A 21,081-nucleotide genomic window follows, 5' to 3' on the forward strand; every position below is an offset into this window, starting at 1 on the left:
TGCAAATTTTTCATTTTTCATTTTTGTACCTTTTTGTCATGTATTTTACGTTAGCTTTATTGTACAAGCTTGCTTGTTTGGTTTCCGCTGAATAAAAAAATGAACGGGGGAAAAAACGTTTTCTTTTCTTTTTTTTTTTTTTGAGCAATCACGATTGCTTATTGTTTTCACTTGACCGTTTTTGATGTCCTATGATTTCATCTTCCCCCCGCCTCCGTCTGCAGCACCACCGTCGGCCAGCCTCACGATGATGCTCCTCTAGCGAAAACCGTCTCCAGGTTGCGTCCATATCCCATACACACAAACGCAGACATACACATGCGCCTGCATACATACACACGCACATATACCCACACACTCATGCATGCACACACACGCATACACACACACACACACAGACAGATGTACACACACACAAACATACACAAACACACCCATACACTCATGCCTGCACACAAACACACACGCATACATACACACACACATACCCACACTCATGCCTAGACATAAACACACACGCCTACATACACACTCGTGATTGCGGAAAACATAATTTGAATTCGAGATGTCAAAATTATTATTATTATTTTTTTTTTTTTTTTTTTTTTGTTGGGGAGGGGGTTCCGTGTCCACGAAAAAGACGCCTCATTCCAGCATTTCCCTACTGTTAGTATTGAATCCAAAACGCGTTTCTACAAATATCTTGAAAACTCATTTCTGCAGATACTGCTGTTTACTTGCCCTCTGCAGAATCTACTATATGCTGATGTAAAAACTGTTTAACAGGAGCCAGTTTTTTTAGTATACTAAGAAATGCAATTGCTTCAAATATCTTTAAATATTTAACAAAGTGTCATCGCAGCAACTCATAGCACTGAAACTTTCCGAAATAAAATAAAAGTTGATCGTTCAGTTTTTTAGTGAACATATTTAAAGCTGAAAATTTTCAATACATTGTCAAAGTGAAATTACTTAGAATTGTTAACACTATTACCTTAGGCCAACGGTAACAGTAACAAACAAGGGTCAGTTTAGTAACAGACAGTCATAAGTTTGAATTTAAATAATAAGAAATTTAGGCGGGTAAAATTGATATTGCTGTATCCCATGAATATGGTGCAACCACATAGTGTTATCACAGTGACTTTTATGAACCAGTTGGTGTTTACAAGGCAGTGATGGAAGGTTATGAACAGTCACCATGAGGTCAGCTGGTGTATCGTGTTCATTTGAAATGAATAAAGTTCTACAGCTTTAGTTATAAAAATAAAAAATTTTTGCACGTTTTCAATAAAAAAAGGGATTTTTTTCCATTACCCATCCTTTCCTCATTCTGTATGTTTTTGAGTATCATCAGATTTTTCGGTGTCTGTTACTGGGGGGTCGTACCTTTTTTCGAAATTGAGCAAATAAAAATAGAATTAACTAATTCAGAGGATCCAGAAGCTGCCAAACGTTAGATGAGATGCAGTTGCATGAGAGCAAATAGTTTAAAAAGTCTAAATACATTAAAAGGCTCAGAAAATTGAGTGAACCTGACAGCCAGCGATGTCTTAAGCACGTCTGTTACTGGTGCCCGCGCGTTACCCTAAATATTATAAAACAACCTTCTCCATGGTAAGCTGAAAAATCAGAGCAACTTCAACTTTGGTCAAGTAAGGATAGTAAGCAACTGTTACTGATGCCGTTACCCTACCTTGTTTTATAAAAACAAACTAGTAGTATTAATTTAATTTTTACCAAAAGCGAATTCCATTTGAGGGTCGCTGTCCTAAATTTTCGCATTCATTTCTGTAGATGTCAAATTGAGCCGGTTGACCTCCTATGGTGTTTTCCTTAACATAAATCTAACGACATCATCTAAAACGTAGTTTCTATTTCACTGTATTCACTCAACCTCCAAGTCACTTGTTTGAGGGTTTGACTAAAGAGGTTAAATGTTTATAAGGAACATAGATTTGACGATAAGAGAAAAGAAATCCCATGTAGCTAGGTAGCAACAATAACTGTTTTCGAAATAACCGGGGGTGTTGAGAACAAATAAATGATTATTTATTTTTTGAAAACTTTCCTGCAGTGCCGGATGTAGTGAAGTATTGTTCTCATTTTTTGTTGTTAAGTTATTTACTGGTAAAGGTGAAAAAAAATCCTTTTCAGATAATTGTCCCTATTCTCGCACTCTCAAATGTTTTGCACGCTATTTTCACGTTGAACTTCATGCGTTATTTACTTATTTATTATTCATTTAATTATTTGTTTCAATTTTAGCTATTTTATTTAATTATATAAAGGTTAAATTGATAGCTTATAAAAGTTAATTTCAGATTCATGTAATATTTTACAAATTAAGTTTTCTAAAAAAAATTATAATAACAAAAAATTTAAAATTATGGTCAAAATCTTTTATTAGGGTCTGAAATCTAGTTTCAAGACTTTAAACCAAAACGTGGGCCAGATATCATTTTATTCCCGGACATTATAAGTTTGTTAATGCATTTTCTCATATTTCTTCAGAGCAACTTGTCAATGTTATGTGCAAATACTGCATCCTTTCCTCCGCAGTTTCCATTTTCTTTTCTTAGCTTAATTGACTAGCAACTAGCTCCCTATACTTCGGGGAATAAATTCCAGAAAAATGTTTACAGCTTTTCCTTTTTTTTACAGAAAACTGTGTTTCATTTCACCTGTCAGTATTTTTGCTATGTTATTAAAAGTAATAATGGTAGAGATCTTTCACAGACATCCTGTAATTTCATTAAGTGTGCAAAAAGAAATGTCGTGTAAATATTGGCAACCATGAAACGAGTTTATTCTGTCATAGGGGAGAATTGAAATATTGAAATGTTTAGTCCTTTAAAAAAAAGGAACGTCAATTTTATTAGCTCTTAAACAAATTAATCTTAGAAAAAAAAGTAAAACCATTCGACTGGTTTAATTCAACTCACGTGAGGATTTCTTCTTCTTCTTCTTCTTTTTTTTTTTATATAGCAAAATGGGAAATTTGTCTGAAAATTTCACTTCAAAATCGAATAAAAAAAGAACGTTATTTAAAACCTAATAAAACAGAACGATAATATATATAGAGCTGTTGTACTTTATACAACTTGATGGGGTTCGAGAGTTAGTGCCAAATATCATCATTCTATTCTGTAAAAGTTGTTTCACTCATAATGTAATGCTAGTGCAAAGAAAACAACTTGCGTGTACAGCACCGTACATACGCTACACACGCATGGTAAACGTCACTCTTATGAATTAAATGATGAATTACCAGCGTTTTAATGCACAAAAATTGCACATTTTGCAGTAATTTGCAATTCTTATGCATTAAAACCTTGGTAATTCATTCATTTAATTTTCAAGCACAAAAGTATTTATTCGTTATTTAGTCAGTCTTATGAGTTCAGTTAGGTCATTTTTAGTTTTTGACTAACCAATTAAAGTGTTAAGTAACAGATTTCAACATTACTAAACCGCTTTTCTATGTACAATATTTTACGCAAATAGTTATAGGAAATAAAAGAAGAACAGCAATAATAATGACTAAAAATAAATTTAATAAATAAGCACTTAAATGCTATAAGTAATAAATAAAAAACTTTGCGAAGAGAAGTAAAACTAAATAGTACAACGTTAGTCACACAAATTTGCAGACAGCGCAAAAGCAACTCTGCAAATCGCAGCTCTGCAAATTTGTGCGACATAACGATGCAAAGTTTTCTATTACTTAAATAATATTTCTTAAAGAAGGATATGGAAGTTCAAACTATCTGTAAAACACACCAAGGATTCTCAGCTTTTTCAAACGTAAAGCATTTTAACTTGGAAACTTACTTCACATTTCACTTCTAAATAAACTGAATTGCTTAAATATTAACTGCGTGATATATTTCACTATTTAAATGCACAAAATATGAAATTGTTATCATTAGAAAACTTTTATTTCGCCATTGCCGATAAGTTACAGAAGACTAGTAATAACTACGTATCAACAGAAATCCCATAAACATTTTCAGTAAAAATCGGAACATAGCAATAGATGAATAAGACAAAAATATTGGCACATTGAAGATTTCTGACTTTGAACAAAACTTAGATGACTTGAGTCATCTGAAATCAGCTGCATTTTAAAGGTGTTAATTTCCCTTTAAAATTTCCAACCATTACTTGATGATCTTTAATTTGAAATTGAGGATTGGTAGAACAAGGAGAGAAGCCTCATAAAATGAAATGTAAACTGCAAACAAGTCTTCATTATCTATGGAAATTTGTACAGAAAATACCGACACATGGTAGAAAATCTCGTTCTATGAAGCACGATGTAACGTCGCTTCCCGAAACATTTGGTTTTTATTGTAAAACTAATGGCAAATGTAATGTAAATTGGTTTTAAACCACCTTTTATATTGGTGAGTCAACATAAAACTCAAAATGAGTTCCCCCAATTTTTTTTTTTTCTAACCACAGCATTGAACATTCCAAGAGCGTATAAAGGAATTTATTTCGGAAAGGTAATATTGTGAGATTTTTCCAAATTTAAGCTTGGGTAAATACGCCCTTGTAGTTGTTGTTGTCGTATGCCAGCAAGACTAGTAGTTTAGGGTACGCTGCTTCACTTTTCAAATTGTACCGTAATTTGGTATACGTCCAACTTCTACAGTACACACCAGGGCTGAGCGATATACCGATATACCGTAATGTATCGATATATATTATTACCGCGGTAGCGATATTCAGATTTAAATCTGTCCGATATATCGTCTGACCGGACTTAACTAACAACCTTAAAAATAACTCCTCTGATAGTTTTAGTGGTATTGTCAGCCTCATGCCCCCCTCCATTCAAATGGGCATCCCAGCTTCATCATTAGAATAAATTGCTGGAATATCTACATTTCAAGATTTTCGTAGGTGTTTCTCTGTTGCAGATCTTAGTATATAGAACATAATGCTAGGGCTGCCAATCCCCAATAAGTGCGATGGCTCCCTCATTTTTTTTTACCTAGCCCCCCCCCCCCCCCAAAAAAAAAAGTTCCTACTTGAGAGAATAAAATACTTTTAAAAAAAGTTCCCTGCTAATTTCAATGTCATAGTCAACTTCAAGATCCTTCCCCTCCTCCCCCCCCCCCCCCACCGAATGGATACCTGCTCTAAGCATTATTATTCGACTAAATTGCTGGAACATTTGCTTATCAAGATGTTCGATGACTTTTCTATATTGCAGATCTTATAATGTATGCGATGTATCTGGGGTGCTAATTTCCCTCCCCAAGTGTGGTGCCTCCCCTCAATTTTATCACCCCCCCCAAACAAAAGAAAAACGCCACCATCTTTTTAATGGATTAAAATCCTTGTGTAAAAAATTTAATGGCATTGTCTCCGTCATGACCTCCCTTCCCCTTGCAAGGGCTGTTATTATTCTTATATATTGCTATTGCTATTGTTATTCCCATAAATCCCCCCCCCCCCCTTCAAATTTATCGCGCTTCCCCCAAAACGCGACCTTTTATTGAAGAGGCTAAACTCCTTTTAAAATAACTTCTCTGATAATTTCAATTGTATACTCCAGCATCAAGACCTCCCCCCCCCCCCCCGCCCTCTATGAGCACGCCTGCTTTAGCTATTATTATTCGGATAAACCGATGGAATATTTTCTTTTTAAGATGTCCAATGGCGTTTCTCTGTAGCATATCTTAATATGCAGATGATGTAACTAGGGGTGCCCATTCCCCCCGACTGCGATGGCACTCCTCAATTTTACCAAGTCCTCTTTTCCCTCAAGAATTGCGACCCACTAATAAAAAGACTAAAATTCTTCTAAAGTAATTTCTCCGAACGTTTTTGTGGTATAATCTGCTTCATAATCCCCCCCTCCCCCCTGACACAAACACATGAGAGTCCTTGCTGTAGCTATATTATTAGAATAAATTGCTAAAATATTTATTCACCAAGATGGCCTATGGCTTTTCTCCGCTGCATATACTTATGTAATAGGCTTTGCAGTCCCCCCCCCCATAAACTGTTGAATTTAACGACCTAAATATATCGATATATCGAAAATATCGATATTTAGAGAGCGATATATCGCGGTATTAAAATTCTGATATCGCCCAGCTCTAGTACACACTCATTCCATAAGGACCCTTTTATAGGGTAGACAACCATTCAAAGTGGAACAACACATTCACACAAAGAAAAGACAAGGGCAGGAGAAAGAGAGAGAGAAAGTACACCCATGCCCGAGCCGAGATTCGAACCCAGGACCTCCCCATCGCAGTCAAACCTCCTACGTATATTAGAACGAGCTCTGCATAAGCTTAAATAGTGTAACTTTAATCAAGACCGCCCTGTAAAAGTAAGAGTGCCTCTCATAATTCTATAATAAACAATGCTATGAATATGGTTTTATATTCCATTTTGAAACTTTTTTTTTTGCTCTTTAATATGTGTTATACGGCACAAATAACTTTCCTTAACATCTCTTCATACTTATTTTTATAATTAAAAAATTGCAAGCAAAGCCTCATGATGGAGAAATGATCAGATTTTAAGACACTTAGTTTTTCAAACTGCTTCTTTTAATACAGATGATATTACTGTCAAAAAAATCAATGCAATCTTTATTCGCTCTCCGGAAATGGATCTAAAATAAGTGATAACATTGTATTTTTCCAGAAATAGCCATAAAATAAGGCATTCACCCTAGAACTTGTTCATTGGTCCACATATTCTACTCATATCACATTATTTTTTTCTCCCCCATTTCACCGTTTTATATTGATTTTTTTTCTTATCTCACTTTTTTTTTTTAAACATTTTGATTCGAAGTTCAGATTTCTTATATCCATACTCCTTTGAAGCAACTGCAGACACAGTAGGAGTTTTGAAAGAAGCAAAAATTGTGCAGAACATGGCATCCCACAATTTTTACAGTCGTTGAAAATTTGAAAAATTCCTGTGTTTTTCTTTCCTGTACTTTACTTTTTAGCTTAGCCTTGGTATTGACATGCAGAGGAAACACAAAAAATTAAATTTTATCCCATATCGTACCTTTCTCAACCTAACCCCAACTTTCATTTGAAAGCTTAACCACAAAGCAGCACGTGTTCCAGATTTTAATGTCAGAAATGAGGTTATGTCCAAATAATGCAACCTAAGGCCCCTATATATACGAGTCGACGCATTAGCTTAAGATCAGCTATTTTGGATCGGAGCGCGTGTTTGAGTGATGGTTTTTCTGGCAAGTTATCGCGTTTGGAGATTGTTCACTGTGAGCAATTATTTGCAGCACGTGAATTGTTCATTAACTAAAATATTATTTTCGTCAAACTTGGAGAAATCCGAAACTTTGCTGTAGTAAACCATGAGTAACTCTAATAGTGCAACAATGAAAAATCCGATCCAAAATGGCTAAACTTAAGCTGATGCGTCGGCCTATCTATAGAGCGGCTCTAGGAGAGACTGAGGCCCCTATAGTAGAGGAGCCGACGCATCCGCCATTTTGGAGCAAACTTGATCAAGTCCTTCGTAGCGATAGCATTGCTGCTGATGTTTACATTCCTTTAGCATGTGTTAAATTGATTCAAATGGGCGGTTGTTCGACTGTTAATTGTGCAAACAGCTCCAAAAAAGGATTTCAGCTCTTCAGATTTCCAGCAGATGCAGAAAAAAAAAGAAATGGATAATTAATAGTCTGTAAAGTGACTGGCAGACTGGAAACGACGCCAACTGTTTCCAAAATTTCGCCAATGTTCACCTTAGCTCTCCGACTCTCTCGTTACCTGATTAGCGAATGATTGCCAATAAAGGTAGCTTTCCCTGTTGTGCGCTTGCTCCAACATGGCGGATGTGTCGGCCTCTCCAGTTATAGGGGTTCTAGCAGAGACGATAGACAAAAAGCGCGTCATCGCACAGCCAGCAACCACAGTAGAACGAGTGGGATAACTGGTACTGCAACAGTAAAAATACTGGATAGGCTGGTAATGTGAATCACAACGCGGACGATATTGATATCAATATGCCTTGCATATTGATATTAATATAAATACATATTGATATCAATATCGTCAGTAAGGAACCTTCCCACCTAGTTTAGCAAGTGTTAGCGTCCATCACAAGTATCACTAGATTATTTTTCAAGGCGTGAAAATGCTCCATTAATTTTTTTTTAGATTAAAACTTGTTTTGGAGGAGTGAAATATGAACTGTGACTGTGCTTTCATGGTATGTGATGCACTGAGTGTGAATATGTCAGCTTTTCTGCAGGGGTGATTGTGTTCCGGTATTTTACCGAATTTCCGGTATTTTCGGACGTATTTCCGGTATTTTTATGTCCGAAAATACCGGAATTATGGTTTTTTTTTTTTTTGTTATGCCTTTATCTCCCTACCTCCGCAGTTTTTTTAAATTATATAATACTCATCAAATATACGTGCAAGAGCCTTAAGATGGACACCTATCGCTTAAGATGTACAAATAAATATCAAGATAATTTGTATAACACCAGCTCAAAAGTAACTTTGTAACCCATTAAAAATTTAATCACATGTACACACAATATTTCGACTCAGAACTATTTAATACTATGGCAAAGGTGTACTTAAGTAATAATGGTCAAAGTCCCCCCCCCCGGTCTCGTTTTGAAACTTTCAGGTATTTTTTGATGAACTCACAATCACCCCTGTTTCTTCTTGAAGCGCTCCGTCATCTTCTCAATGCTATTATATATTTTATCTTAAAACAGAGAGTAAATTCCGATAGGAGGGTAAGAGATAAACAACGCGTGATTGTGAATAAAAGGGTGAGAGTCACCACCTAAGGGTTACGCTTTGAATTATGAAAAAGGAGCTATCCCACTCGCATCTTCTGCAATGGGTGCCGTCATCATGTGATCAAGGGGTTCGAACCGTTGCCTTTCAACCAAGCAAACTGGGTTCGAGCCTCAAGGTATGAGAATAACGAATGGAATTCTGAAAACATTGCACTTAAATGTTGAAAAGAAGTTTTGGATATACTACATTAAATTCCAGGTTTGTCTCAAAAGGCAGATTACTCTATTTTTCTCAGCATTCTAACTCAGTCCACAGTCCTCAACAAGGTTGAAATGGGAATGATCAGAGGTAGTGAGGCAAACATAGTTTTCCCTTGGGAGGGGGCGGGGTTGAATTATAACAATTGGGGTTTTATTGCACAAACTTGATTGTTTTGTTTCCGCGGAAAATAAAGAACGAAAAAGACGTTCAATTCCAACATTTCCCTGTTGTTAGTATGAAATAAAAAGCCATTTCTTCAAAAATCTCAAAAATTCATTCGTGCAGATATAGCGTTGCACCTTTCCATGGTAGTACAATCAACCATGTGTGAGTTTCTCCGTAAAACATCTGCGAGAACATGGTTGCAGAATTCAACTGAGTTACGACATGGATAATGTTCATACCGATGTTTATGACTCTTTACAGCAAGGTAACTGTGTGTAACAAACATTCAACCGCAAGTAGCATAATGTTGAAAATAAAAGGGGGGGGGGAGTACATTAACTACCGGACTATCCGGTAGGTAGTTGATGGAAAATACACTATACTCATCCGACTTGCTAGGGGGGGACACTAACTGCTAGACTGCTCTGTTGGTAGTTGATGGAAAAAACTTTTACTCATCCAACTTACTATAAGGGAGGGGGGGACACCAACTGCCAGATCGCCCTGTAGATAGTTGATGGCAAAAACGTTATACTCATCCAACTTACTATTAAAAAAGTACCATTTCTTAGGTTAAAAGACAATTTAAAAAACTGACTTACTTTTTCCGGTGGCACAGGATGCAAATCCAATACCTCGCCCCCACGAAATGCCTGCAAGTCTTGCACACCTTCGTTTTGCACACGCTGCACGTGTAGCCGCGTCTCGTGATCCTGCCGAACTGCACCCAGCACCCGGCGCAGAAGCGGGTCAGGTCGAACCCATATCCACCGACCAAACGTCGCTTCAGACTCTGCAGTTCCACGCGGAGATGGCTGCCGAGAGAGAGAGAGAAAACAAGCCAAATTAACCGGTGACCCCCTATGCCTCACAAGTTCATCATTCACGGCACAAACAAGCATCCTCAGAGAGTGCATCTAATTACGGGGGATAAGGTTTCTGATTTCGTGTTTGTATTCCCGATGGGGAACGCTTGTTGTGGATTTGATAGCACTTAGGGGCCATTCATTAATTACGTAAGGATGATTTTGAAAAAATTTGACCCCCCCCTCGCCCTATGCAAGGGCATGTATGATTTTTCAACCCCCGCCCCCCCCCCCCTATTCTTACATAAGACTCCATTTTGTTTTTTAAAATAATAAAATGTTGTCCGAAAAGGATCAGTTACACTAAAATTCCCAGTTTGACGTAAATCAAAAAGTTTTATTGCTCAAAAATATAATATGATGCAATACGAATTAAAAATAAAACATGCCATACATAGTGCGATTCTTCTATTACATTTTACACTAGTGATACCCGCACGGCTTTGCCCGTAATAGAAAAATCAAAAGGTCTTTTGGTTCGCCTGTATATTTACAAAAAATGTATGGTGAATTTTCTCGGCAGCTGGCTTGTACCCATCTTACGGTTCCACGTTATGATAATTTCGTATCTCGCCAATTGGCTTCTGCCCATGTTACGGTTCCACGTTATGATAATTTCGTAATTTACTCATCCATCTTATGATATTTTTTTTCTTAAAATTGGAGTAGAAAAAGAACCACATCGAATTTTCGAAAAATCGCTTCGAGGTGCACACCCCCATGCTACATACTAACTTTGTGCCAAATTTCATGAAAATCGGCCGAACGGTTTAGGCGCTATGTGCGTCACAGACATCCAGACATCCAGACATCCTCCGGACAGAGAGACTTTCAGATTTATTATTAGTAAAGATAAAGATAAAGGCCATTTATTCTTAGTAAAACAAATACAAACAGCTCATCCTAATACGTTTTTTACCTTCCAGGTGCAAAAGAAACATGACCTCTGCCAAACCATTTGGCGAATTTTAATATCAAATATCGACTTGGAAAATATTACGTAAGAATAGGTTTGAGCCACTCCCCCCTCTCCCCAAAGTAAGGTTTATGTATAGATTTTTCTGACCTCCCTTCCCAGGACCCTTATGTAATTAATGAATGGCCCCTTAGCGGTTATCAGGGGCTTTCATCATGGTGGAAGCGTTTGTGTAACTTTCCTGATGACAGTGAACCGATATGTGAACAATTAGCCAAAAAGACAATTGCAGCGCTCCAGTCCATTGTCTTTCGTCCACCGATTACACACTGGGTAAGCACCGTGTCGTAGAAATGTGATTCCGATGACTTACATAGCTTTGAAAAATATTACACCATTCATATAAGCTGAGAATTTGTTTAACCCTTTACACGACAGTGAGGAAACTTCCCACCTAGTCCATCAAGTGTTAATGTCCGTCACAGGTATTGCTCGATAAATTTTCAAGGCATGAAAATGCTCCCTCAAATTTTTAATTGAGTAAAATTTGTTTTGAAGGAGTACAAAAACAAGGGAGAGAAAAATCAAATCGTTAAAAACAAATCTATGGCGGAAATAAAAAAATGGTAGGAAAAGAAGAGATGCTTACCTACATTATTTTGATTCTTTTCATTTAGACTACTAAACATTTTGTATTAAAAAAATTACAAAACATATTTCAAAAATTCCAATTGCTATTTTTTCCATTTTCCAGGATCAAAAGTTTTAATTTGAAATACATTGTTTGAAAACAGGCTTGTGAAATAACGTTGTCTATAATTGCCTATGAGTATCTCTGATTATTCAATACTTTTCTGAGACTGAAGGAAGCATAATATATACAAGTGTATAAATACCAGAGAAAAACTCCTTCTACCTCCCACCCTTAAAAAGGTAGTGTCAAATGTGAATAACATGTTTTGGATAACCTCAAGCAGTGTTTCTTAAATTGTGTTCCGCGGAACCCCAGGGTTCCACGAAGTTCTCTCATGGGTTCAATGAGACTTTCATGTCCACATCTCTCGAATTTGTCACTTAAAAAATCGATAAAAACGCTTTCCCAAAAATAAAAACAAATATACGTTTACTTTCGTATACTAATCTGAGATTTATTACCCATCAGGGTTAGCCAATAAAGGAATAATATTATTCGTCGCCTGAAATTGTGCCTTTAATTTTCAACTTCGAAATTTTTGCACGATCAGTCATAAAGCAACTCCTTCTCACTTTTAAACAATTCAATTTCGAAAGTATTCCGGAAGAAGCTACTGACGCTCTAATATCACCAAAGATAGTATAAAAGTGACTTCAATGTTGAAAAACTTATTGAAGGACACCCCAAATTCCCTTTCCTCCATCATTACCAAATATTGACTGAAATTACGATTTTTGACTTAAATTTCAAATATTCTACTATTAGTACTAGCCACTCTCCCAGTATCTATGGCAGCAGTTGAAAGCACAATTTTAACAATTAACGAGTGAGGATAAATTTAAGTCAACATAACATACAGTGACATCAAAGTCTCTGATTTATATATAACTTTTTAAAATGTTGTAAATTAAGAGATTGTTAAGTTCAACAAACTGTTTCTGTATAAATTTCAGTGATTTATTAACACTACTGTAGGTAAAACACACATTAGTATTTCTTTTCCTAACTAAGAAAATATTTTAATCATATAACTCATGCATAAATTCTGAGGTTATTTATCCCTTTTAAAGATACTCAGAATCACAAATAAGCATAGGCGGCTCGTACGAGGGGGGGGGGGGGCAAGGTTCGCAATTGCCCTCTCACTTTCAGCAGTTTAGGGACTTAGCCCCTCCACTTTTCTAAGTTCAAAAATAAGGGTCGAATGAATAATTATAGTGATGATTTATTTACGTGTTTAATGAAAGAATTGACTTAATAAGTGCTTGTTTTATGCGTTTTTCATGTTATTATTTCGTAAAAATTGAAATTCAACTTTTATTTTGTATGAGGAAATCTTCTATGGCCATCTGGTCCAGCTTTTTTGTCCGTTTCTCGAATTTTTGGAAGAAGGAATTTATAATGACGCAAAAATTTAATAGCCCAATTTTTGAAGAAACAATTTAGTTTTAAGGGTGTGTCGCCCACCAAACCTGCCCCCTCCCGCACCTCCTTTGACCACCACTTTTTTGGGGCATCTGCCGCCTATGCAAACAGGAGTGTTTGGGTGTTTTAAATTAAAACATAATAATTAGCAGTTAGCAATAATTACCATGGTCTATAATGAAATTTATTTAATTATCAATTTTAACGACTAATAGTTAATGTGATAGTCTCTTTGGGATAAGAACCTGGGCTTCCTCTCAAACAGAACCTTGGCTACGCCACTGCAAACTATTGACAAAAAAATATATATATATATTAAATAAAACAAAAAACCCGACTGCGTAAAAACCAAAAAAACTAAAAAGAATAATGTATAAGACCAGTAGTTTATTATGTTATTAAGTACTACTGAATAACTACACCGTTGAAATAGTTTTATAATCATACACAGGTAAGACAAATCATAAATTCAAAAGCAGAATAGAAGGATCAACAGTCGGGGCCCATTCAAATTTTACGAGGTTCCTTGATTTAGAAAGGAATGGGCCCCGACTGTTGATCCTTCTATTCTGCTTTTGAATTTATGATTTGTCTTACCTGTGTATGATTATAAAACTATTTCAACGGTGTAGTTATTCAGTAGTACCTAATAACATAATAAACTACTGGTCTTATACATTATTCTTTTTAGTTTTTTTTTTTTTTTTTTTTTGGGGGGGGGGGGGTTTACGCAGTCGGGTTTTTTGTTTTTATTTAATAATTTTTTATTTTACACTTTTTAGTTAATTTTCATTGACTTAGTCATTATGATTATAAGACGGTACATTTCTTAATCTTGTCATTTCATTGAGAGAGTTTGTTTGTATCATGAGGTTTATTAAGTAACTTGCAGTCTTCTAAACTACTGATAATTAGTCCCTCTAGGGACCTAACTTGGCTTAAAGCTACATGTGCTTGATCTTCGACAAAAATGAGCGAACTTAAGTCAACCACAGCAAAGCTATATAAACAGTCTGTATAACTCATGATGACGCGAAATCGGAAACGTCGTCCGTAAAACTAAAAAGAAAGTACACGTCACGAAACTCAGTCCCTTGAATCAAGGCAAAAACAAATGCAACATGTTAGAGATGAAAATCCAATTAGTAGACTTTTGGTGCTTATTGCATGGGTTTATTTTGATGAGGACAACAATCTTAGTGTCTTGCCTTCGTGACGCATAATATATTTTTTATTACAATTCAGAATACATATAAGGAACACATGAAAGAATTTACATCAGAAAGAGGGGAAAGTTCATCCGAAGCGAGGGTGTCTTGACTCACCGCCTCAAGTGGGAGAAGCAATTGCTTAGACCACTCGGCCATTGAGATCCCAATTAGTAGACTTAGTAAACAAAAAAATTCAGGCATCGAAAACTACCTGCATTTGTCGCACGCCACCGGCGTGCGACACCCTTCGTGCGCCGATTCCAAACTGACAAAATGGCAACTGGCTTTTGAAATGGTATTTTTGATTACTGTCATGTGTTTAGTGACACTCCCAAGGTTAAGATAAATCGATTGAAGTAAGAGTTACCAAAATTGGCCAAGGCGTTTAGCCTGTAGAACGCCACATAGGAACATACATACATACATAGACTGATAAACACATTACCCTCCTTTGCGTCGCGCACGCGCAGTCGGGTAAAAACTAAAAGGGTTCCACGAAAAAGGTGAACATTTAAAAGGGTTCCACTGATCAAAGAAATTAAGAAACGCTGACCTAAATACTTGCTTGTATTTCTTTTCCTTACCCAATGGCAAAGCAAAAGTAATTTAAATATAGCAATAATAGATTAAAGCAGGGCCGTATTAAGATTCATTTACGCTCCCAGGCCAAACTTACGCCCCACCTCACATATCCGAACTCTATTGGCCTCGATAACCAATATAATTATAAATAAAAGTATAAAAAGTTATTTACAAAAAATATTTATTAGGAACTTGCATGCAATGCATGTCCGTGTAAAGAATTAAAGCAGTCTTAGGTGAAAATTTTGTGCAAAATAGGTGATATGATTGCCAGAGGCGCTCCGAAGGGGGCTAACGGGAGGTCACTGCTACCTACATCCAAACTTTCCTTATTTAACAAAAAATATCCGACAGTTCGGAAAATTCGGAGACCACATAATATTATTTTTGTTTGTAAGGATGTCTTAATTTCTGATTTCTATTTTCGTTAGATGTTGATACGTGCTGTGCATGCTCGTATTTTGTCATTCGGTAAGATTTGAAGTTTCATTTGTTAAACTGACAATTCCCCCTCCTCCTCCCCAAAAAATAATAATTTCTGGTGCCCCTGATGATTGGCACTCATAAATAAATATGAATTAATTAATTATTAATTGCAAAACACATACTTACTCACGCATTTTAAGAATCAAGAGAAAAATAGTTTCAGTAATGAGTTTTATAACTGAATATTTTCTAGGTCGTATTTTTTTCTAAATTTCCTGTGTCTGACTTACCTCTAATAAATTTTTTACCTTGGCAAAGCCAGGGGCGAACTAGCTCGCCACCGGCGTATCGGCCCGAGGGCCGGTGCGCCTTCAGTTTCTTTCTTTTTTTTTTTTTTTTTCCTTTCTTTTGGCGCCCTCAAACCTGTGCGAGTTCGGATTTTTTTTTTTTTTTTTTTTTTTTTTCCATTTCGCCCAAGAACGCGTGCATTTTTTTTTTTTTTACACCTTCGAAACTGTGCGCCTTTTAGGAGTCAAGGTTGGCGCCCTGTTGGAGAGCTCTCCGTCCGTCTCTTGTCAAAGCTATATTTTTAAGAAATTATTGTTCAAATCAGAGACATTGAAACTTATATGCTTTGACCTAAAAAGGACCTCGACTTAAGCAACCCCCCCCCTCCCCCTCCAATTGCTGTTTTATGCCTGTAGCGCTGGTTGCAATCTTTTCTTGATAAATTTTTTTGCTTCTCCATATACTAACGTGTCGGTTCCCCCCCCCCCCAGCAAGCTGTTTATTTTTACCCCCTCTGCGACGTGCGTCCTTTTCGGCTTGCGCCACTAGGCCAGGGCCTAGGTTGACCTATTGGGTAATGCGAGCTTGGATTAAAGTATTCTTACTAATATAATAAATGCTAGAAATACTTTGAAACGATATTTTACTATTACAAGCAAACTTTCAAAGTACAATCATTCCTTTGTCTGGATTTTTTCTAGCTCTGTTTCCATAGAAAAACTACCGAAGATTTTAGTTAATGTTTATGCAGCTTATAGTTGTGATGACTTAACCAAAATATGATTTAAACTACATAAAGATAAAAAAAAAAGCTAATTTCCATCTTCTTTTCTCACTAGTTGATTTCGGGGATGCGTTCATCGTCTGACAAGTCAAGAACATCGTCTAACAAGTAACGTTCGATTTTTAAAACGACTCAAGGATATAGTGTTTTAAAGCTATTATTAAAATTCTAATCGCTGAAGGAACTTCGAAGAAATTTCATTCAATGCATTATTTTTCAAAATGTTACAAAACTTGTTGATATTTGAGAATTACTTTTTTTTTAAATTTTGTTTAATTTGCCTTTTTCAGATGTCGATAGTATTTTTAAAACAGGAATAAAATAATCTATTTTGAACTTTTGAATAGATTTTTGCTATTTATTCCTCCCAGAGAAGAATTGAATTTGTGTCAAATCTTGCTCCAAGCTATAAAAGTTTGATTAAATATTATGAAAGACCGTGGAAATTCAATTTTAGATAAATCGTTCCCGACTAGTGAAAAACAACTTTCCGAATGATAGAAATAGTTGTATAAAAATTACCCTATTTTATCTTTAATGTCTCAATTTCTATGCGCGGAAGTGGGGAAATGAAGCTTGAAGTAATCTGAATTACCAGTTTTAAAAAGGAAAGAAATCCAAAAAACACTTTTTTGGGAAATTAAAAAGAGACTTGCTGTCAGGTGTGCCCCGAAGAGAGGTCATGGGAGGTCACTGTGACCGCCCAAAAATTTTCGAAATCCGACTTAAAAACTATCTAAATCTTAATTTAAAGCTTTTTGACGATCCTGTAGAAAAATATCCTGATTTTTTTTAGTATGTTTTAGATTTTTATGCTTTTTAACTTTCACACATTTCATTTTATCTGTTTTTCAACACCGCTTCTAGCGTTATTTGGTACGAGCATGCTTAATGCTTTAGTTTAAAGTTATACTTGCTGCTTTAAAACTTACTTTTTTTTGTATTTCGTAAAATTTTTCTTACGCTGAAAGTTGTTGCAGTGAAAACCGGCTTGCAGGTAACTTTTTTCAAATTATTACCACAGGCAAAGCCTTGTCGAGAAACGTTAAGTTATTCCAATAAAAAATTCAAAAAAAAAAAAAAAAAATTGCATCGAAAAAGGAAAAAAAACAGGCTTGGCAATACTTAGTAAACAACCCCTAGGAATTTTAAAATGCAACTTTAAAGTTTTTGGATGAACTTTTTTCTCTCTCTCTCTTTTGTTCTTTTACAGATTTCTCAGGCTCATTTTCCCACATTCAGAGTACAATTTGTTTTTATTATCTTTTTTTTTGTGAAATAACAAGCATATTTTATCTTAATTTTCCGACCGCAGAAAAATATGAATGATTTCTATTTCAAAATTGTTTTCAACCAGCAATAGTCACGCCTCAGTAGAACCTCACTTGCTATGGGCACTGCCTCAGAACAAAGCTTTTTTTTAAAATTGTTATAGGAATTTTAGTCGTCAGATTAATTTCGAACAAATTTTTTCTTACGCATTTTTTTTATTTTAAAATGATATAAAAAGAGGCTGTCAACAAATGCTGTCACACTTTTTTTCAAAATTTTTGATCCCCACACCTCTTTTGTCACAGCGTGTCACGGTCACACTTAACCTTATTATCCCCTCCCTCTTTATCACACGCCAGTTTTCAAAAACATACTCTTTTACAAAATACTTGATGTCACACTTTTCGTTACCCCTTGCCTTCCACTTGTCACAAACAGTCACAATTTCATGAAACTCCCTCTCCCCTTAAAGTGTGACATCTTTGTGGACCGCCCCTTAGTTATTTTTCTTTCTCTTTTTTTCCCCAACAGCGAGATTTTTTTTTTTTTTTTTCAATACGGGGATGGCCTGCATCTAAGCTCTACAGTGGTCAAAATGGTTAGTGGTTTGATTTTAGGGGCTTCGGAGTCAAAAAACTAAGTTTGAATGGGGGGGGGGGCATGGTTCAAGCATCAGGTATTGAGAGGACGATAATTTTTTGAGTATTACCAGAAATGGAAATAAAGTGTCGAACAAGAGTAGTAATTATAACAATTGTGATTTAGGAAATTTCAGGTTGTTAAATAAAAGCAATTTTTGCAGTTTTAAAGTTTACTATACCAATGCTCGCGGTATTAGGAACAAGATGGAAGAATTGAAAAGCATAATTATAGATGAGAAGTTGGATGTTATTGGAATTACAGAGACACGGGCTACCGAATTTGATGTAGATTTATTACATATTGCTGGATATAATTTGTTTAGACAAGATAGAGTAGGCAAAAGAGGTGGTGGTGTTTTATTTTATATTGGAGACAATTTCATTTGCAATAAATTGGTCATAAATGATAAATCTACTGATATTGATATGGTTTGGCTGGAGTTGATGAGCAAGAAGGGCAAAAAATTGCGCTTTGGAAACATTTATAGGCCACCTAGTTCAAGCCAGGGACAAAATGAACAAATGCTTCGCATTATTTGTGACATGTCCAGTAAGGGATCCGTCATCATAATGGACGATTTTAATTTTCCGGGTATTGAGTGGAATAATTTTTATCCTGGTAATGGCAAAGAAGAGGAATTTTTAAAAGTAATTGGTGATTGTTTCTTAGATCAAGTTGTAACTCAGGGGACTCGAGAGGAAGCGATTTTGGATCTAGTTTTCTGTGAAGTAGGAAGTTCTGTTCAGGGATTGTGTGTAGGGGACCATATTGGAGATAGCGATCATAACAGCATTAGGTTCTGGATTGAATTTGAAGGGTACAAAGTTGAAAATTTTATGCTTGTGCCCAATTTCAGAAACACTGATTTTGTTGCACTTAAACAGAGCTTGAAAGAGGTTTTTTTTTCGTCAGGATTGGAAAATAGCGACGTAGATCAGCAGTGGACGGAATTTAAGGAAAAACTGGCAAAAACGGTTGGGGATTATGTTTCATTTAGGAGAAAAGGTGTTGGTACTAAAATTTGACCTATGTGGTTCTCCAGGGAGATTAAAGAAGTTCTAAATTATAAAAAAGCGGCTTTTCTTCAGTTTAAGGAAACTGGTCAGAGTGCAGATAGGCTCCAGTATTGTTAAGGCAAGACGAAATTTTAAGTATTTGGTACGGATTTCGGAAAAGGGAATTGGAGCAAAGACTAGCTGATAACATTGATGGGAATCCTAAAAGATTTTTTGCTTAAGCTAATTCTGGGAAAGCTCGAAATAGTCAAATTGGGCCATTGGTTAATGAGCATGGAAATTTAATCCAAAATGATAGGGACATTGCAAATGTTCTTAATAACTTTTTTTCCAGTGTGTTTAACGATAACTGTATCTCAAGAGTTGACACTAGCAGACCCAAGCTATTATGCAGCTTGAGGATTTTGTGTTTAACAAGGATTAGGTTATATTTAATTTGAAAAAATAAAAAATAAAGCAACTAAAGCTCCGGGACCAGATAATATTTACCAAAAAATTTTAGCTGAATGTGCAGAGCAATTAGTGGATGTTATTTTAAATATTTTCAATGCTTCTTATAACTCAGGGACAGTGACAGAGGATCCGCCGCTCTTCAAGAAAGGGTCTAAAAGTAATGCTAGGAATTATAGACCTGTAAGTCTGACTTCAGTGTTTTGTAAGATTTTCCAAACTTTGATCAAAATTAATGTCATGAATTTCTTAGAGACTAATACTCTGTTGACTAGTTTGCAGTATGGGTTCAGGAAAGGTAAATCGTGTGCTACTAATTTATTGCACTTCTACGACAAGGTTACCTGTGCTTTAGATAGCAAAAAGTGTGTGCATGTTGTTTATATTGATTTTCAAAAAGCTTTTAATAAGGTACCGCATGTTGCTCTTCTCAGCAAATTAGCTGATATATTAATAGGAGGAAAAACTTTATTTTGGTTTCGAAATTGGCTGACTGGAAGGAAACAAAGAGTAGTTGCGAGGGGAAATCATTCTAAATGAGTGATGTTTTAAGCAGGGTTCCTGAGGGTTCAGTTTTAGGGTCTCTCTTGTTTATTATTTTCATGAATGACATCAATGATAATATTTCTGGAAGTATGAATTGTTTTGCTGATGATGTAAAAGTTATGGGTATTGTAGAAAATAAAGAACAGGTAAAACAGCTTCAAGAGGATTTAGATTATCTTACTAAGTGGGAGGATAAGTGGGAGGGGTATGGCGGTTAATGTAGGGAAATGTCAAGTGCTACACTTAGGTCATGGAAATAAGCGTACGAGTTATCTTTTACAGGATTCAATCATTAGTCAGGCAGTCAACAAAATGCTTGGGATTATCAATAGATCTATTTCAAACAAATCTAAGAAGGTTCTTCTGCCTTTATATAGGAGTTTAGTAAGACCTCATTTGGAGTATGCTGTGCAGCTTTGGTCACCTTATCTGAGGAAAGATATTTGTGTATTGGAAAGGGTTCAAAGAAGGGTAACTAGACTAGTAAGGGGACTTTCAGATTTAGATTATGCTACCAGCCTTAATAGGCTTAGTATGTATAGCCTGAGCAAAGGAGGATCAGAGGGAGCATGATTCAGTTGTTTACATTTATCAAAATGAATGATGTTAAGGGATTTAATTTTTGCACCGAAAGCTGGACGAGGGGTCACTGTTTTAAGCTATTCAAATCTCAGTCTAACCTGGAAATAAGGAAAAACTACTACTTTAGTAGGGATGTGGGCACTTGGAACAGCTTTCCGGAAGAGGTGATAATGAGCAAGGGGAA

General features: G+C 35.9%; 1 protein-coding gene and 1 pseudogene across 1 annotated transcript in view; both read right to left on the minus strand.

Annotated features, from left to right (window-relative positions):
* LOC129224791 (uncharacterized) overlaps positions 1-10,077 on the minus strand; it is a 226,383-nt gene extending 216,306 nt beyond the window's left edge. The window contains exons 1-2 of the mRNA XM_054859340.1: positions 10,070-10,077; positions 9,800-10,012 (exon numbers count right to left, since the gene is read on the minus strand). Of these exons, the coding sequence (XP_054715315.1) occupies positions 9,800-10,012; positions 10,070-10,077 (221 nt within the window). The remainder of the gene's footprint in view (positions 1-9,799; positions 10,013-10,069) is intronic.
* Positions 10,078-17,648: 7,571 nt separating this feature from the next.
* On the minus strand, positions 17,649-17,804 carry LOC129225327 (U4 spliceosomal RNA; annotated as a pseudogene).
* Positions 17,805-21,081: the final 3,277 nt, after the last annotated feature.

Source organism: Uloborus diversus, chromosome 6, assembly GCF_026930045.1.
Source record: "Uloborus diversus isolate 005 chromosome 6, Udiv.v.3.1, whole genome shotgun sequence".
NCBI classification, from domain to species: Eukaryota; Metazoa; Arthropoda; class Arachnida; order Araneae; family Uloboridae; genus Uloborus; species Uloborus diversus.